This window comes from Heliangelus exortis, chromosome 16 (assembly GCF_036169615.1).
Source record: "Heliangelus exortis chromosome 16, bHelExo1.hap1, whole genome shotgun sequence".
In the NCBI taxonomy this organism is placed as follows: domain Eukaryota; kingdom Metazoa; phylum Chordata; class Aves; order Apodiformes; family Trochilidae; genus Heliangelus; species Heliangelus exortis.
In genome coordinates, this window is record NC_092437.1 from 10,279,191 (window position 1) to 10,305,827 (window position 26,637).

The 26,637-nt window shown below is 46.2% G+C and overlaps 1 protein-coding gene across 2 annotated transcripts; it reads left to right on the forward strand.

Annotated features, from left to right (window-relative positions):
- Nucleotides 1-3: 3 nt before the first annotated feature.
- Nucleotides 4-25,727, forward strand: SLC13A3 (solute carrier family 13 member 3). Of its 2 annotated transcripts, none has more exons than XM_071759354.1 (13): nt 4-163; nt 9,742-10,007; nt 10,366-10,529; nt 15,265-15,331; nt 16,063-16,248; nt 17,127-17,252; nt 19,630-19,725; nt 21,426-21,530; nt 22,515-22,612; nt 23,862-23,974; nt 24,315-24,476; nt 24,811-24,948; nt 25,533-25,727. In XM_071759354.1, exons 1-13 carry the CDS (start codon nt 53-55, stop codon nt 25,716-25,718), a joined length of 1,818 nt encoding a protein of 605 aa, XP_071615455.1. In that variant the 5' UTR covers nt 4-52; the 3' UTR covers nt 25,719-25,727. The 2 variants fall into 2 exon arrangements, with proteins under 2 accessions (XP_071615455.1, XP_071615457.1); XM_071759356.1 differs by lacking the exon at nt 4-163 and adding an exon at nt 4,299-4,575.
- The last annotated feature ends 910 nt before the right edge of the window (nt 25,728-26,637 follow it).

Below are 26,637 nucleotides of genomic sequence, written 5' to 3' on the forward strand. Positions count from 1 at the left end.
GGTGCGGGTCCGGCCGGGCGGGTCGGTTCCGTTTCGGTGGGGGGGGAGGGTGATGGCGGTGCTGGGGGCGCTGGTGAAGAAGGTCTGGAGCATCCGGCGGTTCGTGGTGCTGCTGTGCGCGCCCCTGGCGCTGGTGCCCGTGCTGCTGAGCCTGCCCCCCAAGGTACCCACCCGGGGAGGGGGGCGTGGATGGAGACCACCGGCTGTGGAGCCTGGGTGGGTGCCCCAGCTGGGGCTGGCACCCAGGGGACAGTGTGGGGACGCTCCTGCACGGGGCAGGAGACAGCGACTGGGGTGCACTGAGCAGCGGCAAGGGTGGGGGGGCTGCAACCAGGGACACAGATTCGGGGGAACACCACCTAAAATACACCAGGTGGGACTGTGGACCATGAGCACACACTGGGGACACTGCTTTGGGCATGGAGCAAGGGTATGGGTCCGCGTTACCGGCTGGTGGCACGACCTGCGGGGCACAGTCCCGGGGAGATGGAGCCGGGGCAGAACCTCGGTGCCAAATCCCACTTTGCTGATCGCCTCTTGCCTCAGCCCCAGCATTATTTGGCCCTCATGAGGGTCACCCCTGCTACCTGCCAGGGTTTCCCCAGGGAGCAAGGGGTCCCCCAAAGCCTGCAGTCTGCTCCAAGTCCTCACCCATCTGCAGCCACCTCAGAAGGGAAATGGAGGGGGCAAACTGGGGTTGGTTTTGAGGGGGAAGAAGGGATGGATGGCATGAACTGTATTTATGTTCCTCATACAGATATCAGGAGGTGTGAGGAACCTGTGGGTCAAAATGAGCTTGAGCTAAGTGGCACTAACTTCTTGTTGATACCTACCTGCTATATTGTAGTTTTTATCAGTAGCCCTCACAGGAGACCTGGGGAAACAGGCAAAGCAGGGCCATGGCCAGCATCATCCACTGAGATGTTTGCAGAGCTGGGGTGGGAGGAAAGCACCCTGGGCTTGGCTGGGCTCTGAGGTGCCTGGCATTGCTGTCCCATCCCCTTTTCTGGAGGAGTTACACCGTGCAGCAGTGTGGGCATGGAGAGAGGGATGCTGCAGAGCTGGAGGGGCCATTCAACAGGGTTGTGGTGTGGGGCTGGGAAGTGAAGGGGATCCACCAGTGCCACCAGCACCTCTGTGGGGGGATCTCAGGACCTTTGGTGCTGTATCTGAAAAGCATTTGTGTCGCTCTGGAGGTGTGAACAAACTGGTCTTCTGGTAAGGTTTGGGTTTTGGTATGTGTGTCAGGCTGCATGGTAAGCAATCTGTAGCAAGATATTGGAGACTAAAGGATTTTTTGCAGCTGTCCCGTGTATGGAGCTCTCATGCAGCTGGAGGTCTGAGCCTTGAGTGGAAATCCATGGGGGAGTGAAGTCACGGGGAAATTTTGTGCCATTGACTTTGGTATGGGCAGGATTCCACTCTTACATTCTGACTCAGATCAATTTGAGAATGATTTTGTTTACGTGAGAAAATAAATGATATTCACACTTCATGATTATGGAATGATGCAGATGCTGTAAATACATGATGGTGCAATTTACTTCTGCTTCTGTAGTGCTTGTCAGGTGGAACTTTTATGTTCAAGTACGTGGAGCTTTTATGTTCAAGTTAGCAGAATATATCTTCCCAATAGTTAGAAAATGGAATGTCCACAGCTTTATTTAATGACACCATGTGTTAAAAGAGAAAATCCTTTGGATTTAATCTTGGTTTTTATTTTGCGATACTGGGTGATTTCTTAAGGGGAATATACTACTCTTTCCCTGGAAACGCAGAAAATATGTTGCACAACAGATAGATAATTCTTTTGCAGATTTGTAAGTAGGTCATTATGTTGGCACATTCATTTATTGCATCTGAACAAGTGACTTCAATTATGTTTAATAGTATCTTGTTTGGCTTGTAAAATCATGAGATACTGTGAGAGGGTGAGGAAACACACTGTGTGCTCAGCACAAGCTTGAGCCTGAACCACGCTGTGCTTAATTGTGAGGATACATCAGGGACAAACCTGCTGCTGTGCTGCAAGAAAGCCTTTGGCCCAGGTGCTTTATGTACTGGTAGCACTGCTACACAGGCTGTGTGTGGATTTGGTTGTTCAGGAAAGCAGTTTCTTCATATATATGGAAGAAAATTAAAAGTCTCTGTCTGTGTAAGGTTTGCTGTTCACACCCACTGCACCCTTGCAGTGTGCTGTCCTGTGCTCCTGGGTGTGACCCTCCAAGCAGCTCACCCACAATCCAGTCTGATCCATGCTGCTGTGTTAAGGAAAAATTGGTGATGGGGAAAATGGAAGCATTTGCAGCTCAAAGGGTGCAGGAGCCACAGGGCAGCTGTGGGTGGGCAAGGAGAGGCCCTGGCAGAACTTATGGACCTCCTTGCCTTAGCGAGCTGGTTGGTCTCCATGGGTACTAAATGCATTACTGGTGGTGGCAGTGAGGGTGCCAGTACCTGTGCTGGTTGCTGTCATGTTCATGCCTGGTCCTTGCATGGCTTGCAGCATCTCAAACAAACCCAACTGCAATTTCACTGAGTTCTCCCCGAGTCTGACATACAGGGGTGAACCTGTAGCTCTGAGTGCCCTGGGAGATTGTATCTGTTCACGTGCAGGGGTCAGTGATTCACCAACGGTTTCAACACAAAGTTGTCTCTCACTCATTCAGCAAGAAAGGAAACTTGGTGTTGCATCAACAGGGGATTAAGTCCTGACGGCTGGAGCTCGCTCGAACCGCCCTCCGCAGCCTGTGCCCTGGGGGCTGCAGGAGGGGAAGGGAGCAGGGTGTGCTTTTAACTACAGTGTGAAAACACTGAGGGGGTACCAGCAAGGGCTGAGCAGGTGAGGGATCTGTGTGTGTTGGAGTTTGGAAGTCATCCTGGCGTGTGATGGAAAGCGAGTGCCCTCAGCTGCACTGCTGCGGTCGGGTGGTTTATCCTAACACGGGACTGGAGCCCAGCCTGGGCTGCCTGCTCACAAGAACTGCCTGGGGTGTTCAGCAAAGCTCTGACTCAGAAGGAGTTGAATCAGCTGCTGCGGGTGTTACTGGCAGGATGTCCCAGGCAGGACACCCCCAGGAAGCAGGCTGGGGCAGGAGGAGCTCCTGGTTGTGGTGCAGTCATTGTAGCAACAATGATGCTACTGAGAACTTTCACATGAGGAGCATGGGAGGGTTGGATGGGCTGGAGAGCCCCAAGTTCCTGCTGGGATGGTCAGTGTGCTGCCTCACATGGTGTTACTGCAGCTGGTAAGAGATAAGCAGTGGGGCTCAGCTCTTGCTAGTCTCATGATGAGGTTCTTCTGATAAGGTGTCTCACAGGCACATCTGCAGTACTTTCCTGCTCTGAGGATGCTAAAATCTGTTCCCATTTCATGTCATTGTTTACCCTCTCCCCCCTGGGATGCTCAGCAATTTTAATCTCCCAAGGGACTGGAGCCACCTGAGCTCTGGTTTCAAGGGCAGCATTTCACTTGGGTGTGTACACCAAATCATGACCTAAAGTTGATGTAGCATCGTGACCCAAATAGGATGTGGGTTCTTGGATTTGTGTGGACTTCTGAGTGATGCCCCGTGGCTTGGGTGCAATGGGTTTTCCAGTGAAACCTCCACCTGGGTGCCATCTCCGTGGAGACAAAATCCTCTGAGGAAAAAATCATCCATCAAGTCTGGCCTTGCTTATTGCTGATAAACTCCAGCATCCATACCTGCAAGCTGCTATTAAAGCTGTCACCCTGCAGGGGTTCTTTGCCAGATCTCTGTGTGTGTCCCTTCTGAGGGACAATGTCAGGCTGGCACTGGGGTTGAAATTAAATCAGTACCTTTTGTTCTTACTTGATGCCCTTTGTAAGCTGCAATCATGGAGATGGAGACTTGCATGAGTATTTTGGTTTGGTTTGGTTGTTTTTTTTTTTGTTTGTTTTTTGCTTTTTGTTTTTTGTTTGCTTTGTTTTGTTTTGTTTTGTTTTTCTGCAATTTCCTTTCTCTGAAATAGAGAAATGAAATTTCTGTTTTGTGGGTGGGTTTTCTGGGACCTCAGGCTGTGCATCCCAACCTGTAACAGTGGCCTGTGTCTGTCACATAAAACAGGACAAGGAAATGCTCCCCAGGAACCAGTTCTCTGCTCATGGTCTGTGTCACCTCCCTCTCTGGTTGCTGCTGAATGGCTGAATATTTACACCCCATGAGCAGAAGTGTGTGCAGCCCCCCTGCTCAGGGGCTGTGAATGATTGCAAAGAGCTCAGGAGGGGCTGAAGGAACTGTTCTGCTGGAAGGGGCATGGGGGGCACTTTTAATGAGCTGTGCAAAGAGCTTGTTCCAACAGCTTCTAATGAACTCAATGTCTACCGCCTCTTGGCTTGGTAACAGCTGAGGCAGCCAAATCTGCTAAAAGGAGCTCTGAGCAGGCAAACAGGGCCCAATGCCTTCAGAAAACAGACTTGACTTCCTCAGTGGCCATAGAGCAATTTTAGATTAACTGGGACATAATGAGTCCTCCTGATTAGAAGAAGCAGTCTATAAGAACTTCCAGAAGGAAAATGGCATTGCCTGCACCCAGGAGCAAAGAACATGAACAAAGGTGTTGTGGGGAAAGGAGGTGATGCCCATGTAGGGGAGTGGGGTGCTGGGCCAGGTGTGGAGTGTCCTGGGAGATGGAGAGGAGCTGGATCCTGGGCTGGAGAGCACAGCAGGAATGAAGAGGTAGAGTCAGGGGAGCAGCCTGGCAGGTGAAAGAAGTGTTTGTAGCCTTATTATGTGTTTCATGCCCAAAGTCACTCTCTGCTATGTCTGTGCTTGGTGACTGAGAAAGGCCACCTGCACAAAGCTGGAAGCAATGGTCAGTTTGAAAGAGCTGAGAAGAAGAACTTCAGTGGGAAAGAGGGGTGATAACTGGAAGAAGGGTGACTAAGTTTTTGCCACGTACACTGTGAGCTTCAGTCTGGAAGGAGGGCAAGCCTGGCTGAGCAGACTGGGCACAGAGCAAGTGTGAAAGCAGAAATACTTGGGGGAAAAGGGATGTTGACAAAAGTAAATATTAATTGAAAGCTCAGAACCATAAAAAACATGGAAAGGGATGCTGAATTGAGGAAGATGTCCTCAGGCAGGGTACTGAAGGTGATGAGTGGTGTTTCAAGTGTGCGATACAAAAGGAATCTGACCCATGGTATTCTGTTGCCAAATGAACAACACAGAAAAAGCTCATTCAATGAAGCATTTTTGTTCTTGTAGTCAGACAAGTGCTAAATAACATAATACTAAAGTCATCATAAGAAGATGTACGATATTGAAATGTTTTTGTTTTGACAGTAACAAAAGAAAAATTAAAACACATGCATCCAACTCTGGCTACTTTAAAATACGTAGATTTAGGCAACTTGCATACAAGACATCTAGAAGTTGCCTGAGAAGTTTTATAAACCAATAAACTGGGTGCATTTCTGCATGCTCCAGGGTAGGTGGCGATTGCCAGGAATGCTTGCCACCGGTCAGGCTGATCTAGAATCCCTCTTGGGAAAAAGATTCCAAAAAATGGCTTGAGGTGTCAATGCATAATTGGATGTGTATGGCTACCAGACTGACTACCCATAGCCAGGAGGCTTAATGTGCTATTTATCTTGATGGACATATGAAAGTTGAGCAAGAGCAGTGAGGATCTATCAGGGCTGCTTTTTGCTGAGATTGTGGCTTTCACCAAAACTTCCCTCCAGCTTGGCTTCCACAGCTCAGAAATGGTGTTGGCAGATTGGAGAAGTCTTGGAGTGAGCCTCCAGTCTATGAGCCAGGGAAGATTTTCTCTAAGATGCTGATTTTGCTTTTGTCATTAGCTTTCTACATGATCTTGGTCAGTTCACCCTCTTTCTCTGAGCTTCAGCTGTCCCATTTGTAAAAGAGAAAATGATTTTATTTTTCTGCCAATTCCAAATTAGTTCAAGAAATTTACCTAGAAGTGTTTAATAAGCTTGATGGCTTTTTTAGCATAACTTCAGAGCAAAATATTTTCCCTGAAGCTCTTACAGCTGCAAAGGGAGAACAGTTTGTGAGTGAGACACTAAAAGCCACCGGGACTATTTTGTACTGAATAGTTCTGAGTGTCACAGATGGATGTTCCTTTGTGATGGCAGTGGGAGAAAAGGGCTTGAAAAGCTCCAGGCCCATCCAAAGTATCTCTTGCTGTTGGGACTGGCATTCTGGAGCGGCCTTACTGCCTGTCTGGCACTCATTTTCCTGGTCATAGGGTGGAAGGGTGATGGAGAGAGCCTTCCTGGGGGTGATGAGGCTGTTATGACCACGTGATGTGCAAAGGTTGATGGAATAAAACCAGAGCTTGGCAGTGTCGAGGTTGGGCTTCTTCGAGCACTGGTTCTGTCTGGTGGAGAGGCTGTGGGCACTGGGCTGGTACAAGGTCCAGATGAGGCTCCTGCTGTGTCCCCTTTAAGGCTGGTGGTGGGGACTGGTGGCTCCTGTGTGCCCGTGGCTCGGTGCTATGCCTGGGTGAGCCAGTTCACCTGATCTGACCCACCTTGCCTGTCAGCACGTCCTTTCCATGGGGTCCCTCATCTGCCCTTCCAGGAGACCTCCTGCTCCCTCCAGCTCTCCTGCCCACAGGAGACTAATCCAGTGGCTTGGCTTCCTCTGCCATAGCTCAGCAGGTCCCCAGCATGGAAAATTCCTGGTGCTTTCAGTGCAGTGAAGACAGAATCTGTGTCTGGAAGGGCAGAGGTCACTCCCCAGGGCTCTTGAGCAATAGCAAGCAGAGCTGCCATAGTCCAGAGCCACTGAGCACTTCCCTGGAAATGATTACATGGTTATAAAATTAACCCAATCACAAGACTCCCTTGGTTCATACATGCTACCATTTTTCCTCCTGAACTTTGATAGACTTCTTTTGAAACAGAGAAAAACAAAGCAGCAGGGAGGTGAGAGCAGTCAAAGGCAGCTGGCAGAGCAGAGGGGTCGAAGGATAAAGCTGAGGGAGGTGATGGTGCCACAGGCAGCTCTGTGGGCAGTGTGGCTCTCTCCCTAAAAGACTCTTCTTCTGACATTTATTAGCATTTGTTGTTTGCATACTCATCAGTATTGCTGGGCACTGGGAGCACTAATTAACATTTGCAAGATAACTTGCAAACAAACCTTTCAATTTTATTTAGAGTTTGGTTCAATTTTACTATTGGTTGTAATATTTTTTTTATTCTGGGGTGTGCTTGCTCTAGATCTAAATTATTCTGAAGTGGTCTTGTTCCTTTTTTGTTCAATGATTGTCCTATCTTAAGTGGAAAAATGTTTAATATAGGTCCAGTTTGTCTTCTTTTGTGGTAGAATAATTTGAATAATCAATGCTACAGCTTTTTTTAAAAGGTGGTTTGCTTTTACATCTATGTATATAGATCCATATATGTTTCACAATTTTGGGAAAACCCTCCCTATAGTCTCTTTCTGTCTTGTTTCAGTTTGCCCCTTGGCTTTAGATCTTGCAATGAAGATTTGTTATTGGATTTATGTTGTGCTTTGCTGTGATGTTTTCTAGAATATTTCCCATTCATCAGAGGATAAATATCCCTTATTTATAATTAGTTTTTAAAATTGTTCTTCACCTGTTTCCTCGAGTCAATTAGAGCCTTCACTGATATGCTCATATACCAAGGGACTGTTAAATATTTTCAGTTGCTCTACCCCAATGAGAAGCAAAGTGTCTCTGTTGTGAAGATTACTTTGATGCAACTTTCCACGCAGAAAACTGAAAGAATATTTTGTCAGTGGAAGAAAAAAAATTATACAACCTTTAGAGATCAAACGGAAAGGGCTTAATGAGAGCAAAGCTATTTTCTGTATAAAAAGAGTCAAAGAAATAGAAAAATTACCAGTTGCCACAGGCATGAAATCACTACTCTACAGAACAAACATTTTAAAACATAATTATTTTTGCTGAAATTAGCACTGCCAGGTTTGTTGCTCTGGTCTGGTGGAATTGAAGCCCTGGGGAGCAGGTGGGAGCTGCCAGGTGCCAGTGCTGAGCCCTGGGAACGTTGGGGATTACTGCACAGAGTCCTGGGTGGCATTTTACCAGCACCTCAAATTAGGGCTGCAAATGGGCTTTGCATCCAGATCTTGGGAACCTCATGAGAAGCAGCGGTTTCTCTGTGATTAACGAGTTAAAAAATAGAAGCAAACTCCTCTTAGCTCTGTGATATTCATGTGTCCACGTGTGCTGAAGCTCTGGAGCTTTTCTAGCACAGCTGCTTGTGAAATGCAGAGCTTGAGTGCTAAAGGCAAACCAGAAATTCTGTCATTCTTGCCACTTTTCCAGCACTCAGTGCAGGTGTACTGAGCAATAAATCTGTATGGGTTTCAATTCACTCACTTCTTGCACCCAGTCAGGGTGGATTCTGCTCTTTGGCTTTCTCAATAACTGTGGTGATTTTTATCCTGAAGTTTGTGGATGTGTTACTGATCTGGTGGCTGCTCTGGGAGCTTGGCAACCACCACATTCAGCTGAGGCCTCGAGTGGGTTTTTTGCAGTTGACCAGGCAAGCTGTGGCTTTGCTGTCCCAGCTCTGGTCCCTGGCTTCATGCTCAGCTGCTTCAGCTGAGGCCCCAGGAGGCATCTCCACACCCTTCCCAGCCCACGCTCTTCCTGACCCCATCGTGGCAGGGAGCAGAGCCTGCAGCTTCCTCCCAAAAGCCCCAGCAAGCCCATTACTGGGCACAGGAAAAGAAGGTCCAAGTGGAGGGACAGAGGTGCCTTTCAGTGACAATTCAACCTGTTCTATAAACTGGAAAAGAGTGGTAAAATAAATACTCTGTGGCTTCCAAATGACTCTCAGCTGTTATTTATAGCTCTGCGGGCGCTCTGCCCCGTGGCTGCTGACAATGTCCCCGTTCAGCCCATCCTGACCAAGCTCAGCTCGGTGCTGGGCTCCCCCCTTCCCTCTCCCAGGGTTCTTCCATCCTGGGCTTGGAGCTGTTCTCCTGACTTCTTTCCATGACTTGTTATTCCGGCTGTGGCTGTCGTGACAAATGGCTTTGGTCTCGTTTGTACCTCCTGAGTGGGTGAATAATTCATGGGGGGGGCACTGGGTTCTGCCAGCCCTGGACAAGGCTGGGGTGATGTTCCTGCCCTCAGGAAGCAGCATGACACCAGGGGGCTTGATTTATGGATTTCCGTAGGCACTGGGATGGGTTGCCATGGAATGGTTTCTCACAGGTCCCTTGGGAAATGCTGATCTAAGAAAAGAAATCTCTCTGTGTACCTCCTATTGCAAATGTGGGGACTCGATACATCCATCTCTCAAAGCTTTTTTTCCATAGCCATGCAAAGCAGAGTTTGTGGAATTTGGAGAGGAAGCATGAAGATTAAGTGTAACAGGGCCAAGATATTGGGACACCTCCGGATGTTGGCAGCAGTGCCTGTGGAGGTTGGGCACCCTTATTCAGCATGATGGGATAGTTACTACTCTCCAGAGCTTCCTCTGTTGGTGCCCCAGTGTACTGTCACCCTGCAGCACATCAGAGGCTCAGGCAGTTGAGGAAGTCTTGGATTTTGCTGTGGTCTCAGAGGATCAGTGTTAAGTCCCAGATCCCCCCACAGTGTAGCAGGGAAGACGTTGCGCTTGGTGGGATTTATTTAGAAAAAATTCTGTATCCTGGAAGGAATAACTTGTGCATTTTGCTTGTCTAAGGGTCTTCAAGTGAAAAGATGTCTCTGTAATGCCATGTGTCTCACTTTTCCTCTCCCCTCCCTTTGCAGGAAGGAAGATGTCTCTATGTGATCCTGCTGATGGCCCTGTACTGGTGCACGGAGGCGCTGCCCTTGGCTGTGACTGCTCTGTTGCCCATCATCCTCTTTCCCTTCCTGGGGATCCTCCCATCTAGCAAAGTTTGCCCACAGTATTTTTTAGACACCAATTTCCTCTTCCTCAGTGGTTTAATCATGGCCTCGGCCATTGAGGAATGGAATTTGCACCGCAGGATTGCTCTCCGGGTCCTGATGTTGGTGGGAGTCCAGCCAGCCAGGTGACTACAGGAGCAGGGGGATCTCCATGGGGAACCTGAGCTACAGGTGCTTGGGCAGCAGCTCTGGGCTGTGCTGCCAGTGTCTCCCATACCAGGGGAGTGTCCACATCCCCCTTTTCCCCAGCTTCCTGAGTTTATTCAGCTGTTTGCCTTTGCTCAGAGGCCAGCAGAGCACGCGGAGAATCATTTGGCTCAGCCCTGTGTTTGTGCTCCATCCACTTACAGGATAAGCACAGAACTCCCTTTTTCTTGTTAATTTTGTTATCCCTGCACGTGAGCTTTTCTTCCTACAGCTATAATATATCGGAGGACTTGCCAAACTGAAGAGATTCAGCTTTTCCTTTTTTCTCTCTTCCAGATTAATTTTAGGAATGATGTTGACAACGTCGTTCCTGTCCATGTGGTTAAGTAATACTGCCTCCACTGCTATGATGCTTCCAATTGCAAATGCAATTTTAAAAAGCCTGTTTGGGGACAAAGACACTACTAAGGATATGAAAAGGGAAAATGAAGAAAACCAAGGTAATTGAGACAGGGCAGTAGCATGAGCCAGATGAGGTCTTCCCTGCTGCCTTAAAATATGCCCCATTTTATTAACTTCCTTGGCACAAGTGTCAGGATTCTTAGCCACAGCTGGATTTCAGTGCTGGTCCTGTTTAATACACGTTTTATTACTGTGGTGGAAGAAGTTTGGGCATAAAACTCCCTTTGGGCTCCCTTTTATCCTGCCCCTTCCTCACGTCGTGCAGGAGGCAATTCTTATGCATTGCCTGGAAAAACCAAGATGTGGGGATGTCAGTCAGACAGCCAGAAAGCTGCTGCTGGCCCAAGTTAAAGGCCAGCTCTGTGGGCAAGGAGGTGATGGGGTTTGCAGGGGTGCCATGGGATGGGGAGAGACAGGGAGGGCTGTCAGCTCTAAGGCTGAGGCAGAGGAGTGCTCAGTGCTGGTGCCTGGTGCAGGGACAGGCAAGGGACCCGTCAGGAATGGGTGGGACAACAGCAGCGTGCAGGGTACTGAGGCCTCATGGACAGGGGGGTTCTCCTCGTGTTTTTCTGTTTGTTCACCCATGAAACTGGAGCCTGAGCTGGAGGAGAGAGGGGAGACTGGAAGGTTAAATACCCAGTTAACAAGTGCTTGGTGATTTCCTGGCTTGATGCTTGGTGTTGTTCCTGAGCAGGCTGTGGGTCAGGGGTAAGCAGGTAGATAAGGTCTCCCTCCAGAGAAGTCTTCACAAGTCATTTACCAGGAGTTTTGGCTTCTGGAAGGCAGTGATGAGAAACAGAACAAAAAAAAAAAAAAAGTCATGAAGTCCCCTGGCAGCTGTTACTGAGAGTTGGAGCAGTAGGCATGGCTTCCATTTCTTGCACTAATATTAGTGATTCTTCTGCCCCTGTATTTAAAAGCAATGGTTTTTTAATTCTTACTGAGTCCTAAGGCAGAAAAATGAACCTCCAGAAGATGACTCAAATGTGTAAATATTCTAATAAAGCTATAATTAATCATTCATCATTAATGTCTAGCAATCATGAGATACTTGCACACTGGGTTGCTTTATCACATCTGCTTTATGAATTTTTGACTGTTCTCATCTATTAAAATCTATGCCACTGACCTTCTTGCTAAGATTTCTTACTCTGCAGAAGCATTGTGTTTTGTCAGTCTGCTTTTAACCTTCCTGACCCCATCCTCTGAAATGATTTGACCATGTAGTTTTGCCTGTAAATACAGTAGAGTTTGGGAACACATAAAATCAAGACCCTTGCTGTCCTAGCCATTGGCAAGCACAAAATTAACATCTTTGGCTCACAACGCTTACAGTGGTGATAGAGGAAAGGCAGAGGCGTGCAAGTAGGAGCATGAATAAAGTGATGCTTTATAAATACCATTTGATGTTGTGATGATGTATTTTTCTTTTGAGGTAGAGCTTTATAAAAGTAAAAACACGAGTGAAGGAGGAGTCGTCTGTCAAATATCCAACAGCAAACTGCAGGTTTTCTTGTAGACTTTTCTTGTAGACTTTTTATTTGAACTTCAGTGTCCCAAAGTACACTCATCCTGTTCTGTAATCTTACTGAATGGATGAGGAAAGCTGAGTTCCTTGAAGGAAGCCCTAAATCTGAAGTCAGTGAAAAGCAATGAATCTGATGTTACAGGTAGGAGCTTTGAGGGAAAGGTGATATTTCTGCAGGGGTTCCTGTCTGAAACCTGGCTGGATGTAAGGAATGTGCATTTGGAAAAAAAATTTATTACTTTTTTATAATGTAACTGATTATATTCTAAACTGAACAGGCAGATTTATTTGTGAAGGGGGCTGTGTGTTGAAGCAAGCAGTGGCATATGATTAGGTCAGCTTGCAAATTGCAAATCTGCTTGGGTATGCTTTAATAACACTGTGGTAGGGTCCAAGAGACTGTAAAATATTTGGCTGTCTCAAAAAACCCAACCCAAACCAAAAACCTAAAGGTTATGTAGCATGTAAAAGCATTTGATTTTCCGAAAAAATTTCAACAAGTGTTTGAGACCAGGTTTGTTGGAGGGCTTTGCTCAGTGCAGAATTAAAGTGATGTCTGCTCAGATGGTCCCTTTTTTGCTGATGAGAGGTCCTCAAGGCTGCAATTTCTTATGTCCCTGCCCAACCAGGTAGGCAGAATGTTAGAGGTCAGTAAACAGTTGCATGGTTGTGTCACTGGTAGCTGAAATTTGGTGTCATATTTTTAAAATTTTTTTCCTACCAGCTACTGATGCCAGAATGCAGTTAGAGGAGCTCTGGTGGCTGAACTGGTAGCTGGTTCTGGTTGATCAAAGCAAGGCTCTAAACTGAACACACCCACAGGCTTTTTTTCAACTTCCAGAAGTTTCTTTCCGGAGTCGGTTGTAGATTCCCTAAAGTTCTGTCTGACATCTCCAGTGATAGGTGTGTGAACCACTGTGCTAGTGAGCCTGACCATCTCTCCTGCTCTCTGCCCACTAACCCATCATTGGCAATATTTCTTTTTTCTGGGCAGCTTCAGCAACTCCAGGTAAAAATCACGAGGAGGTATTTCCATCTTTTTTTTTTTTCTTTTTCTTTTTTCCCTGCAGAGAGAATGTTTTCTGCAAATTCAAGATAAACTGCAGCCAGTGCTTGAGGAGTTTTGTTGGGTCACATACTTGGAAATTATGTCTCTAAAGGGGCAGGTGGGAAATGTGCATTTTTGGACACAGCTGCCTGGTTTGGCTGCCTCACCCCAGCCTGTACTGGCAGGTTATGGCCCCAGCACTGCTGCTGACACTCATGGGGTGGAAATATTCCTGCTTGGGCCTTTTCTGTTTTTTAGAAACCATAAAAATGTCACTAAAGCCAAACTTTTATGGGACAAAGCTTTCTGCCTCTAAGGTATATGAGGTGTTTGGGTGAAAAGGCCATTGAATCCTTCTCATACTGCTCTATGTGTAGAGCTGTGTCCTGCCTGTGTGGTCTTTGGCCTCTTCTGACTTAGGGACTGGTAACGATTTTCAACTCCTTTGTACAAGTTTCATAGGAAGAGCTTTCTCTGCAGCAGCTTTGGTTTGCCTTTACACAGATTTTTCCTTTGCTGCCTTTTGCAGACCTCCCTTGAGAGGTAACTTACAGCTGGTCCTGGCAAGTTGGGAAGGGAGCTCAGGCTTAGAAGGGGAAAAAAATTGAAAAATATTAAGTTGGAATGAAATGTGTCTCTTTGCAGAGCCAGCACTAGGCTAGAGGGGGAGAGCAGTGGGTGAAATTGGGCCAAATGTGTTGGGGGATCAACAGTTAGCCATGGGTTAATGTTTGTCCTTCTAATTACACCCTTCCATGGCATCATTGCTGGGATGAAAGCTCAGCATGTGTGTGTCCAAGCCAATTAACTCCAATTCAGTAAATTAGCCATGTGTAAACCATGACTTTGCAAATCTCCTTGGTTCATTGAGCTGGAATGAGCTCTGTGTCTTCAGTGCACATGTGAGTGAGTCCAAAGACTTTGACCAGTGGCCTCTCTGTGCACTGCTTTTGGTCTCCAGGGTATGTACAGGTAGGAGAGGATCATGGATAGGACTGGAGAGGGATCATGGATAGGACTGGAAAGGGGTGCAAGGACATATGGGGGCTGATGGGATGTGGGCTCTGCACACAGTGGTCCGCAGAGCCCAGGAAGGTGCAGGGACACAGACCTCTGGACCCAAAAATCATACAAAGATCCCTAGGAAAGGCAGCAGAGCCAGTGGTGATTGGTAAGGGCCACTTGGGCTGAAGGTGGTTGAAGTTCACAAATTCTCCAGTCTTGAGGAGGACTGGAAAACAGGGTGCAATGGCACAACTCTGCTGTCAGCCTCAGGAGGTTAAGCCAAAAGCCTGGTAAAAAAAAAAAAAAAAAAAAAAAAGATTATATTGTATTTCTGTCCTTTGATTTCTGGTTTCTTCCTTACGTACATGTGTGGTTGAGTGGTGTGCACCTCCCAGTTTACTGCCAAAGACACCACACTGGTTGTTCTGGATAAAACTGACCCAGTTCCCAAGTGCTCCTGTGTCCTGCTTGCATTCCCTGTTTATTGATAAAAGGAGGCAGAGCCCCCGTGAAATATGCAGGAGAGCCCCTGGGAACTGGGTATACAACAGTGTCCTCCTACCCTTTGGGGTGGCCCTAAACTTTTGCTGGGGATTGGTCTTTCAGCCTGCAGGGTCTGCTGTCATTTATGGAGGGAATGATGGGCTTGGGAATGGGCCTTCCCAATGGGGTGGAGTTCAGAGGACCTGGTATGATGTCTAACCCCCAAAAGTGCCCCACCCCCATCTTTAAAGTGTGAATTACAGCTCTATGGTGACTTTGCACTACATCTCTGCAGGGAGTAAAATTCTCCTCTGTTGGTGACAGAGCTCCATGGCAAGGAGTGCTCCTGCTGCATCTTGGGGAATGTGCCTTAACAGATACATCATGCCCAAGAGTTTGTCTTCCAAAGAATGAGCTATGGTTACCCCCTAAACCCCCAACCCCATCCCAAACCCCTGACTTTAAAGGGCAACCTGAAGCTCCTGCTCACACGAGTGCATCCCAGAGTCCAACCTGTGGCAGTAGTAAAAGGACCAAGTGGAGTGGTTGCTTGGTCATCCCCACCAGGTGCTTCCAACCCCATGGCAGGAGCTTGCCCTTTGTTTGGACCAGTCCTCCTCTGTCAATGGCACTTGTTTCCTCTGTTTGGTTCAAGGAGGATTTTCTAGATACTTTGAACTGTTTTAAAGTCCTAATCTTTCTTTTTCAGCATCTTTACAGCAGAATAAACTTTACACTGTACCAACTGAGATGCAGTTTCTGGCAAGTACTGAGGAGTAAGTTAACTATAAAGTTTGTATTAGAGAGTTGAGAAAGAGAATTATCCCCTGAACTAGACCAAGCGTTAGGAATTTGAAATTCAATCATTGAAATGCTTGATTATACCAAATGTCCCAATCACTAGCAGCCTGATGATAGAAACCCTCCTCTCTGTGTCCAGCATCCCTCTGTATGTCCCAATCATTGCAGAGATTGTCCAGCCACCCTGAACTGGCAGCCAGAGGTGCCTTCTGCTGGGAAGTTGTCCCTTGATTTTCTCAGGAACATCAAACATGTGAAACCAGTGACATAAAACTCACCAGGATTTACACACTGGTGATGATCCTGCTTTAATACCACCGATAGGAATGAAGCATCTTTTCAGGAGCAGATGTTTCCTTCTTCTCGGTGCTATAATTTTATTTTTTATTTTATTTTATTTTAGCAGTCCTGTGGACTTTATGCCAAGCATTACAAGTTGCTGAGGGGCTGGGCAAGGCATGTGCACCCTCCCTCAGCTCCTATGGGTGGGTGCTGAGGATGCTCTGCCCTCTGCAAACCTGCTGGTCCCAGGTGGCAGTTTGCTGGGCAGACCCCTCAGCTGCACCGAGCTGCTTAGGTGTCCTTGAGGAGAGCATTAGCTTGGATTGCTAAAAACTGAGAGTTTTCCTTCTGTCAAGGCTCTGAAGTGGTTGCGCTGTATTTAAACCAGGGCTTTCACCGGATTCTCTTTTGGACTATTTTAAAGCAAAGATCTGTCAGAGGAGAAGGAGATTTCCAGTGATACTCTCTCCGACATAAAGGAGGAAGAGGAGTACAAAAGAAATATATGGAAAGGTTTCCTCATCTCAATCCCATATGCTGCCAGCATCGGGGGTACAGCAACGCTGACGGGAACGGCACCAAACCTCATCCTTCTGGGACAGCTGAAGAGGTATGGGAGGCTGTCCTGGAGAGCCCTGTAAATCCTGGAAAAGAGACATGCCCTCCATCCCTGTAAGAAATTCACTATTGTGCTGGGAACTGGTTTAGAAAATTCATGACCTTTGAGAACGTTTTGGGAAACTTGGTGAGCAGATGAAAGTACAGAGTGGTTGCCTCGTTCTCAGCTGTAATAAACAGGTTCCCAGTGTAGCCAGTTAGGCTGCCAGTCAAACCAGAACATGAGGGCTTCACCTTGCTGATGCTCTTAATCACACTGAATTTCATGGGACATGACTACTTATTTATAGTTAATCTGGTAACTGTTTTGATTAAATGGGCTGTGTAGTGTTTTGTGAGCATTTTTATATACTGCTGCATGGTAGAAAGGAAAATAAGGAGCCCACTACTTCTGGCCTGTTTTATTAGTCACAGGGGATGCCTCCTAAGTGCATAGGAACAGAGATTTGTGCCACCTAACTGCCCACAGGTGTTTCTTTGCTGGCCTCTGTCACCATGCTCAGGCTCTCTCAGGCAGGTGCAGCATCCCAGGGAGGCTCCTGTTCAGATCTCCAGCAGAGTTTAATCCTGGGTGCTCAGGAGTGTCACTGGATGAAGGCATCATCCATCTGGAGAGGTTTTCTGATCTTCCTTTGGATGCTTTCAGAGCTGGGCTGGGCAAGCTGTGGGTGGCAGGGTGGCCTGAGGGGGTGTCCCAGCACAACACTCTCCAAATCTCTTAGTGCCAGTGTTAATGCACACAGCAGAATAATTTTTAAATGCACACTGACAAGTCTGTGGGATATTTTTCTGCTGATTTCAGGTATTTGTTTACCCTTAAATTAAAGGATTGTTTCCTTTGCATTAACTTGATTTTTCCCGTTTGCTTAGTTATTTTCCAGAATGTGATGTGGTGAACTTTGGTTCTTGGTTTATGTTTGCATTTCCTTTAATGCTGATTTTTCTTCTCCTGGGATGGCTATGGATCTCTATCCTGTATGGAGGAATCAATCTGAGGTATGTTTATAGTCACTATACATGTATGTTGCCTGGTTCTACCAGCACTGTGAAATATCTTAATCACAATTCTCATGCTAAACCTCCTGATATCACCCAAGATCCTCTCATGGACAGTGAGAGGTTTCAGGATGCTCACGCTATAACAAGTCATCTGTTTTTAAGAAGCTGATATGCAACAGGAGGGGTTTAAAGCTGTAACTACATATATTTGTCTAACTGACATACATATCTGTACAGAATAACTATTATATATTAATTCAGTTTATATACTAATTCAGTTAAACACACAACCTCTAAAGGTTGGTTTACTGCCTGCTCTGGGCCTGTGGAGGTCAGTGGCAGATTTTCACTGATGGAGAGGAAAGCAGGAGCAAACTTTGAAGACCAGAGTGAAATCTTTCTTCCCTTAGAACTAGTAGCAAAAGTTTCCTAGAACAAAGAAGAACTGGGATGTGCTCCTGGGACAGAAACTTGGGTTTGGAGCAGATTACTTCACCGCAGGGCTTAATTTTACAACAATGTGTTAATCTGTAACTGAGAGTAACATGTTTTCCCTGTAAATCTTTGCTGAATACATGCAACCCCTGGGGTACACTACTTAAAGTGATTGCAGCATTGCTGTGCTGGTTCCTCTGGAGCTTTTTTCCCCCTTACAGGCTCTCATATGTAATAGTAACAAACTCACAGTCTTGCTTCCCCCAGGGGAAATCTTTAATTGTTATTTTGATTTTAAAACGCAAATAGAGGAGGGGAGAGGGGTGAGTGGGAAGAGAACAAGTGTCCAAATATTTATATTGTCTCTGATACAGAGACCAAAAAAAAAAAAAAAATCAATGGGAAAGTTTCAATCCAGAAAATGCCGAATGCTGGTCCTTCAACTGCTGGTGGGGCTTCAGGGATGCTCTGCTGGCTCAGAGCTGCTCAGACCTGCCTGGAGCTGGTGTGATCCAGACCCTGAATCCCTGAGTCCTACAGGGAGGGTTGGGGACATGGCCCTGAGCAAACAGGTGAGGTAAGAGGTACCTGTGCTGGCCAAAGGCCCTGGTGACAGCCAGAGTTGCTCTGGTGCTTGGAGAACGTGAGGCTTTGTGTTGTGTTTGGCTGGGCTCCCAGCTCAGAGCTGCACTGGGACAGCTGGGACAGCACAGATCCCAGTGGTCCCCAGAGGAGAGAGGTGCCTGGGCTGAGACACTGCGAAGCTGCACGAGTACAAGTGAGTGTCTGCAGGAGCTTGGGGGATGTTTTGGCTGTAGCAACCCAGGGAGAGGCTGAACCCTCTGGGTGGGTAGATCCATAGTGCTGGCAGCACAGGGCAGGCATGGGGACATCACTGCAGGAGCAGCTCAGCTTTGCTTGAATCCGAAAGGCATGAAAAGGCTTAGGTGTAGGCTGGCTGAGCTGATGCTGCCCTCAATAAAACTCCCCCTAAAAACCAAGAAATGGAAGGGCTGAGTATATCTCTGTGAGGTTCAGGAGTCTCTGAATGGTCAACCATTCATCCATGCAGAAGATCCAGCCATGAGATCCCATTGGAGCTGTGAGGGAAGATAGGAAGCACGGGCACTGTGGGGCTGGGGGAGTTGCAGAAAGTTGGGGTTTTAAGTTTAAGTTTAACCAGGCATGGTTAGCAACTGGGTTCAAAGGCATGGGATGTGATAGGAGATGAGATGTCAGATGTGAATATATAGCAAATATATATATTTTATACATATATATATTTATATTTGTATATATAAAGCACCTATCACCATATTAGTAAACATTCTTTGGCACCAGTCTGTATCACTTGTGGGCACATACTGCAAAGGAGCAAACAGGGTGTGAGCCCAGCATGGCTGGGCTAAGAGGCTTAGCCAGGAGCACATTAACATTCCCGGCCAGTTAGAAATTCCTCACATTTTTGTTGATCCTCAGCAGCATCCTGGGATCACCCAGGAAATTGCAAGTGACTTTAGAAGTGGAGGGACAGATTAATTTTCCCTGTCTTGCTCTTCCTGGTTATTGTGTCCAAGTAGGTATGGGCTAGAGATGAGGACATCCTGCAATGTTGGGACTTTGGCCATCACAGCCCATGCTGGAGGAAACTGTTCAGAATATAAATGGGAAAACCTCCTAACTTCTGCAGGGTCTCCTTTGCATGAATGCAGAGAGAGAGGATATATGAAATAAATCCTGTGTCTGCACCAGCATCCTTCATCATCAGTCTTCATGATCTGGAGCTGATGCAAAGGGAGCCACCAGAGATGTGCAACTTTGAGCCTTGTAGAGCAGGCAGTGAGGGCACTGTGTGTGTCTGTGCTGCAGTAGGCAATGCAGTGTTTGCTGTGTCACCTGTGTTAGTGGCATGTAAAGATAAAACTGTGTTTCTTCACAGGGCCTGGAGAAGAAAAAAGTCAAACATAAGAATGGATGCAGAAGCCCGAGCCAGAGAAGTGATCCAAGAGGACTATCAGAAACTGGGGCCAACAAAGTGAGTCACCAGGCTGGGACTGAAATGAAAAAGAAATCAAGTGGGACAGAAATGTCCTGTCTTAAGAGTGGAGAGCTGGGGGAAATGGAGTTTTTTTTAGAAGATGAAATAGATGTTTGCACATTCTTCAGCCTTTCCACTTTCACTAAGAGGAATAATTGCAAATAGCAGCTTGTTCAAATCTTCTCAAGAACAAAGTTTGTATTACAGGGTAAATTCATGCTGAGTTATTTAATTACTGTTTGTAATTTTTTTACTCCAGGGACAAAACCAGTCCTGTGTGTGCTATGTACTAACCAACACAGTCTTAATTTTGAAGGTTTGTGTGAAGCAGGAAGCATTTGCTGAGAAGGCTGAGGGATCATATGATAGATAGGAGTGATATGGACTGTGGATATACTTGGAGAAAGCTTAATAGCTACTCAAAGAAAATATATGGAAAGAAGTCAGATCCATGTCATGGAGTACGTGATTCTTTCTGGATAACTCCTTCAACTGTATTAGCTGAGTGAATAAAGAACAAGATTATTTTAGCTTCTTATTGTAGTTTCTCAAAGATCTTGTCTTCTGGGAAAAGCTTGATGCAAATTATGAAGATGGGGACCATATTTTGGAGAAAGGAACCAGCAGAAAGAAAGATGAGTTTTAGACTTAAGAGAAAGACAAAGGGGGGAGCAGGAAAAGTTTAGTGTCTCCAAGAATCAATCCCTAGGTGTGTCCAAGCCACTGATATTCTGGGCTAGCAGGGATAGAGAAGGCTTCTGAAACTGTATCTCTTAACCTGACATGGTCTGTTTCTCTTTCTGTAAAATAATACTTTCATACTCAGTGCTGTGAAGACTGTGATGTTTGTGTCATGCTATCAACACTGTAATTATTGCTGTTGTGTAGAAAATGGAGTGGTTCTTCAAAGACAATTGTCTGTGCCTGTGCTGTAAATGAAAGAAATTGGTTTATTTGTTCCACTCAGTACATTACCAAGCAGCCTGCAAAATATCTCTGAAAGAATCAAAGTCCCGCTTTGAGCTCTAGGAGTGAGGAAGCCCATTAAGCTGTGCTTTACCAATTTGATTAGCAGCCCCATAACTTAGAATCAGTGCAAGTGGCCTCTTCCCAAGGTTTTAAATGCCCTTCCTTGTGCCCAGAGAGATTTTATACAGTGTTTTGAGGCATTGTCTTGGTTAAATGTTGGGTCAAGCCTGATGCTTCATGGATGATATTGTCATTTACCCAGCAGCTTGTCAGGTCCCTGAGGGGTAATGGTTAGGTTTTGACCTCTAAGTTTGTTCCTGCTGTCTTATACATGATTTGAGTTTCAGTTGTCCTTTTGCATTGCTTGAGCTGGAGTGCAGCCACCCTGGCTGACCCTGCCTTAGGGACATCCCCGAGGGCAGCTGGAATGGCTATGAAATGCTGCTTGGCCTGAGCCAGAGGGTCAACCTTGTATACATCTGTTGTGACATCTGGTCTGGACATTTCCTTGTTTCTCCTTAATGTCTTCCAACAAGAGAGAATTTCTGGCAAATACCAGTATTTGCAAAAGAGATTTACAATCTATTCCAGTGGTTCATTGTAGCTATTTATAGAAAACCAGCCTAACTTCTCACTCAGGCTGCTGCAAGCTGAGTTCAATACTTGTCCTAGCTTGGATTCACCTCTTTATAACACTGGCATTTTAACTCCATTTCTTTCTGGTTTAGGTTTGCAGAACAGGCAATTTTCTTCCTCTTCTGCATGTTTGCCATCATGCTTTTCTCTCGGGATCCCAAATTCATTCCAGGCTGGGCAAGCTTGTTTCCACCAGGGTAAGATTTTATTCTCATTCCACTGTCACATTTTTGAAAAGTATTTCCAAGTTGTTGAGATTCCTGGGCTTCTGATTGCTCAGGTTTCCTGGAATAAATTGAACAAAAGTTTGAGTAGCAGAGACAACTTCATTGTTTCTGTCTCCTGAAGGAGGCACATGAAACCTGGTGGGAAGTTGGCATGTGTCTATTTGAGGGCATCCCTAGGGTTTTAATGTTGGGAGAGCTGTTTACAGGTACATTTATAGTGACATAGTGAATTATTTCACTGGAGGTGTGGAAAATGAAGAGAGGTGGCAGGACCCAGCCCTGTGTGCTATCCTGCCTGTTTGGCAATTTTGCCTTCACTGTGACATCTGTACCTTGGCAAGACAAATGGATACAGCAGTTGAGGAATGCTAAATCTCAGAGAAGGTGTTGCTATTTCTTTACAGAAGAGATCTCCATAGTCTTTCTGTTGTTTGTTTGTTTGTTTTAAATAAAGCCCCAGCTTAATAAATTATTCCTTAATACAGCAAAGTAGTTTTGGGTTTTTTCCTCATCAGTTAATAGCTCCTTACAATCAAACACAGGCTTAAGCTCTTTATTGGATGGAGCCTGTCTTCCACCTTAGAGTTTGAGCATTTTCCCAAGAGCCTTTATAAAGAAGGTGATTTGGGCTCTGCCTCTCTTCCTCCCTGCAATGACCTGGGGAAATTTGTCCTCACAACCTCTTGTGGACTGACCACAATTCTGCAATCAGAGGATCAGAGTGGTGGGGATTAGCTCCTGGTTTTCACATTTGTAGGGCAGCTTTTCTGGGGGGTTCACTGCCACTGTGGAGTTGTAGCTCGACAGGGAATTAAATGAAAAGAACTGTGAACAATGAGCGTTGTTCAAACCTGACAGAAATTTGTAATCTTCTTTGGCAAATCCCTGTTCTCATAAAGTTTGTAATTCTACAGGTTTGTGCTTCTTACCACTGTTTCTGCTGCTTTTGGACAGGTTTATCTCAGATGCAGTGACAGGAATCACCATTGTGATTATTCTGTTCTTCTTCCCTTCACAAAAACCTTCCTTCAGGTGGTGGTTTGACTTAAAAGGTGAGTAGGAATTCCCTCTGGGCAGGGACTCTGCCCTTGCTTGTGATGTGGCAGGGCAGGCACAGAGCAAGAGCCAAAAACATCTTCCCTTGGAGCAGGACCAGCCCAAGGCAGCTGTGCTGGCCATCTGGAGCAGTGTGGGTTGAAGGTACAATGTGACCCCACAGAGGTTCTTTTTATGCAGTTCCTGAAGAGGTTGTCGCCCTGCTGCTGGTGGCATGAAGGACTCAGTCACTGGTGTAGCTGTCAGGGATGATGCCATGAGGGCTGAAATGAACTGAAACGGGTGTTGATTTACTGTAGCTGACCTGACTGTGAAACAGGTTTGGTTGTTACTCCCAAACAGCTCCTGTCCCTCAGAGGGTGCACAAACCTCTGAGAGGGCAGAGCTGGCTGAGTTAACCATACTCAAAATTAGGAGCCCTCCCTCAGATTCAAGAATGATTTAAAATTTACTTTCCTAACCCCCATCCAATTTCGGTACAAGGAGACTTTTAAGGTTTTGGGTCTGTCCTCTTGAGAGCAATGAGATCCAAATTTTAAATCATAAGCCACTTGGAATAAGAGGTTGTCTGAGTGTGGAGGTGCAGCTGCTCGTGGCTCTTTGTTCAGCACCACCTGGGGCTGTGAGAACAAAATAACCAGCTGCTTTGTGTCATGCACATTTGTTGTGTTGTCCACATGCAGGAAGATGTTTAGTTAGGCCTCTTCCTCCTCTGGATAAAATATGTGTGCCCTTGTTCAACAGAAAATTACAGCCCCATTAGGGTGTCCTTCCATACGACAGAGCTCACTTCATCATGTATTACGAGATGGCCTTTAGGGCAGATGAGCTCCTTGCTATAAAACTCTCTGGCTGTTGAACAGCAAGTGGAAAATTAAGAACATCTTCATCGTTCAAATATTAGAAAATTTCCTCCTTCCACAGACTCCTATCTGTTAAGACAATGTTTCTGTCTGTTATGGAGGGAGAATTAATTTGATATTAAATGTTCCCTCAAGAAAGCCTCAAGGAAAACTTTAAGTGCTAGAATTTCTTTTCTTTTCCTTTGATTTTTAAGCTCTGACATTAAGTTAAATGATCTGTTAATTGTCTAGCTTAAGAGAATCCATATATATCTTTTATTAGGAACCCATGGTTAGTGAGCTTCAGCACTGATGTCAGGCTCATGATACCATTCTGTCTGATGGTGACTGACCTGCTCCTCTTTGGGTGGGTGTTTGACACAGGGGTTTTCTCTTCATCTAGCACCAAACACTGAGACACAGCCTTTGCTGACTTGGAAGAAAGCCCAAGAGACTGTGCCCTGGAACATCATCCTGCTGCTTGGAGGAGGCTTTGCTATGGCCAAGGGCTGTGAGGTGAGGCCCACTGCAGATGCCACATTGTAGTGATCCTGTCTCACAGGGCTGGATATTATCAGAGTGTCATTTGGGGTTCTTGTCTGGCTTTGGGAAAGAGGCATTTGTGGTGTAACTTGAAGGACACGTTTCTCAACTCCAGGTGACGACAATGCAGAGCAGATAACAAAGGAGGTGAAGGGTTCTTACAGCTCCTTTCAAGCTGCTTGCTGTTAAATACCCTGAGGACACTGCACACAGGTGCTTGTGTGGCTCGGTGCAGGAGTTCTAGGAGAGAACCAGTTCACATGGAGAGAGACAGGACTCTCCTCTCCAGCTTGTTTGCTCTCCCCTTCTGCAGGAGTCGGGTTTGTCTGTGTGGATAGGAGGCCGTCTGCAACCCTTGGAGGGGGTACCACCTCCTGTGGCTGTCATCCTCATCACAGTGGTCATCGCCTTATTCACAGAGTTTGCCAGCAACACAGCCACAATCATCATCTTTCTGCCTGTCCTGGCAGAGCTGGTAAAGTAGCCCCATGGCAAGAGCAGCTGCTCCTTTGCCCCCCCCTCCTCTCCCTGCCCCTGGGATGGGCAGGTTTGTGTTGTGTCTGTGCTGGGACAGGCACTCTACAGTCTCACTGTACAGCACTTTGAAATCCTTGGGAAAAGCAAAGCCAAGTGCCTGTAGCATAGCATTGACACTGAAGGATAATCCCCCTTCAGATGGTGGCCATACATTCATCACAGTGCATGGGATGGGGCTCTGCATGGTGTACTAGCCAGTTGCATTCTTTGATATATCTGCCTAAAACTCCAAATCCCCAAGGTACAATTTCTGTTTCTTTCTGTTTTTCAAGGCCATTCGTCTGAAAGTAAATCCCCTCTATTTAATGATACCAGGAACTATAGGATGCTCCTATGCCTTCATGCTGCCAGTCTCAACACCTCCAAACTCTATTGCATTTTCTTCTGGACACTTGATGGTCAAGGATATGGTAAGTTCATCTAGACGCAGAAAATGCTTGAAAACAATCAGCCTGAGTTTTCAGTGCTTAAAAAAGGAATTTTCTGGGTTGTTACTACTTCAACATGTACTAAAGTGAAAAGACAGAAGTATGATGCTGTTCTGAGGAATGTTTGAAGGCACAGGGATATGGAAAGAGCCTGTATGACACCTGGCCCTATGAAATTTGGAACAACCACGGCTTCAAATGGTGACAAATCTGGTACTGAATGTGCTCAGCATCCCCCAGACCCTGCTTCTGTCCTTTCCAGCATCAGCAGCTCAGCTTTTGGGTGCAAGAAAAGAAATAAAACTTTTAAGTAAACTGCAGCTTAGTCCCAGTTCCTGCTCACATTCCTGAGGTTAAACAGATGTTAACATTTTTGATGGATCAAAGCTTGGTGAACATCTGCAGAATGGCCTTTATGGCTTAAGAAAGCTCACTTAAGATGTTACTAGTATTGATGGCAATTAAACCTTCCATTTTTGTAATATTTATATTCAAGTAGCTTCATGCTTCACATGCTGTAGCTGTCCAGTCTAAACTCAACAGCTCTCTTTGTATTTCTTTTGTAGGCAAGAACTGGGTTGCTCATGAATCTTATGGGAGTTCTGCTTCTTAGCTTGGCTATGAACACCTGGGCCAAGAGCATCTTCCAGCTGGGGACCTTCCCTGCGTGGGCCAACATCCATGCAGAAAATACCACCTCACTCTTGACAGATGTAGAAAATGTCACTTTAAGTGCACTAAATAAAATATGAACAAAGCCACCCCCGAGGAAGGACTCACTCACTTAGGACTTGGGCACTGGAATCATCAGAGTATGCACAGGAGGCAAGCCATGTGGCTGCTCATACTGTATGAGACCCTCTGGTTTAATTTTATTTTTAGAAATACTGGCCAGTGTTAAAACATCTGTTTGTTATCTTCTTGGAAGATCTTTCTCCACCTTCCACAGGTACCAGTCAGACTCTCCCAGAGTCCAATCTGTCCTAGGTGGTTGTTAACTGGACAACCCCGTAAGCGTCGAGCATCTTTGGGCAGGTGCCTTTCCCCCCAGAAAAGCTAGAGAGCTTTGCTGCTCCAGCTTCTGATACCCTACCTTGTTTTGGAGAGTAGCCCTGGGAAAAGGGTGGAGACAACTGGATTATTTACTTGCAACCCAGTATGAGTGAGCGTGTCAGAATCTGGCCAGGGGGAAGGCGGCGCGGCCGGGTGCTTCTTGCGGGATGTGAAGGATGGGGTCTCGTTGCCATCTCATGAGTAATTCTGTCATGGAGGATGAAGGCTGTGTCTTCAGGTTTGTGTGTGAAGGGGTCATCCAGGAGATGTGTTGGTAGAACTTGGTGCACTGCTCCACGCTTTGGAAACAGGAAGGCAACAGTTTCCAAACACATTTGATGTTTTGAAAACCTGGGACGGTGATTGCTGCCTGGTTCCCTGCACTGAGTACACAGATGGGGCTTGGGACCAAATTAATTTCTGATGTAACTTTGGACATTGGTGGTGTTTCAGAGTTGGTGAATGTGGCTGGTCTGAGGTTTGTGAGATTGACTCACTCATGAGCAACCAGCTGAGTCACAGGTCAGTAGACAAGTTGCATTGAAATATTATTGACATTTCTGAAAAATAGGCTTAGATTCTTAACTTTTTTTTTTTTTTTTAAAGTCTGATTGCTTG

Bases quoted from the DNA above. Each gene is read 5' to 3' on its own strand.
- SLC13A3 (XM_071759354.1), top strand. From the start codon at position 53: ATGGCGGTGCTGGGGGCGCTGGTGAAGAAGGTCTGGAGCATCCGGCGG. The intron at 10,008-10,365 runs GTGACTACAGGA...TCTCTCTTCCAG, and splicing joins GTGGGAGTCCAGCCAGCCAG to ATTAATTTTAGGAATGATGT. The intron at 17,253-19,629 runs GTATGTTTATAG...GTTTCTTCACAG, and splicing joins TATGGAGGAATCAATCTGAG to GGCCTGGAGAAGAAAAAAGT.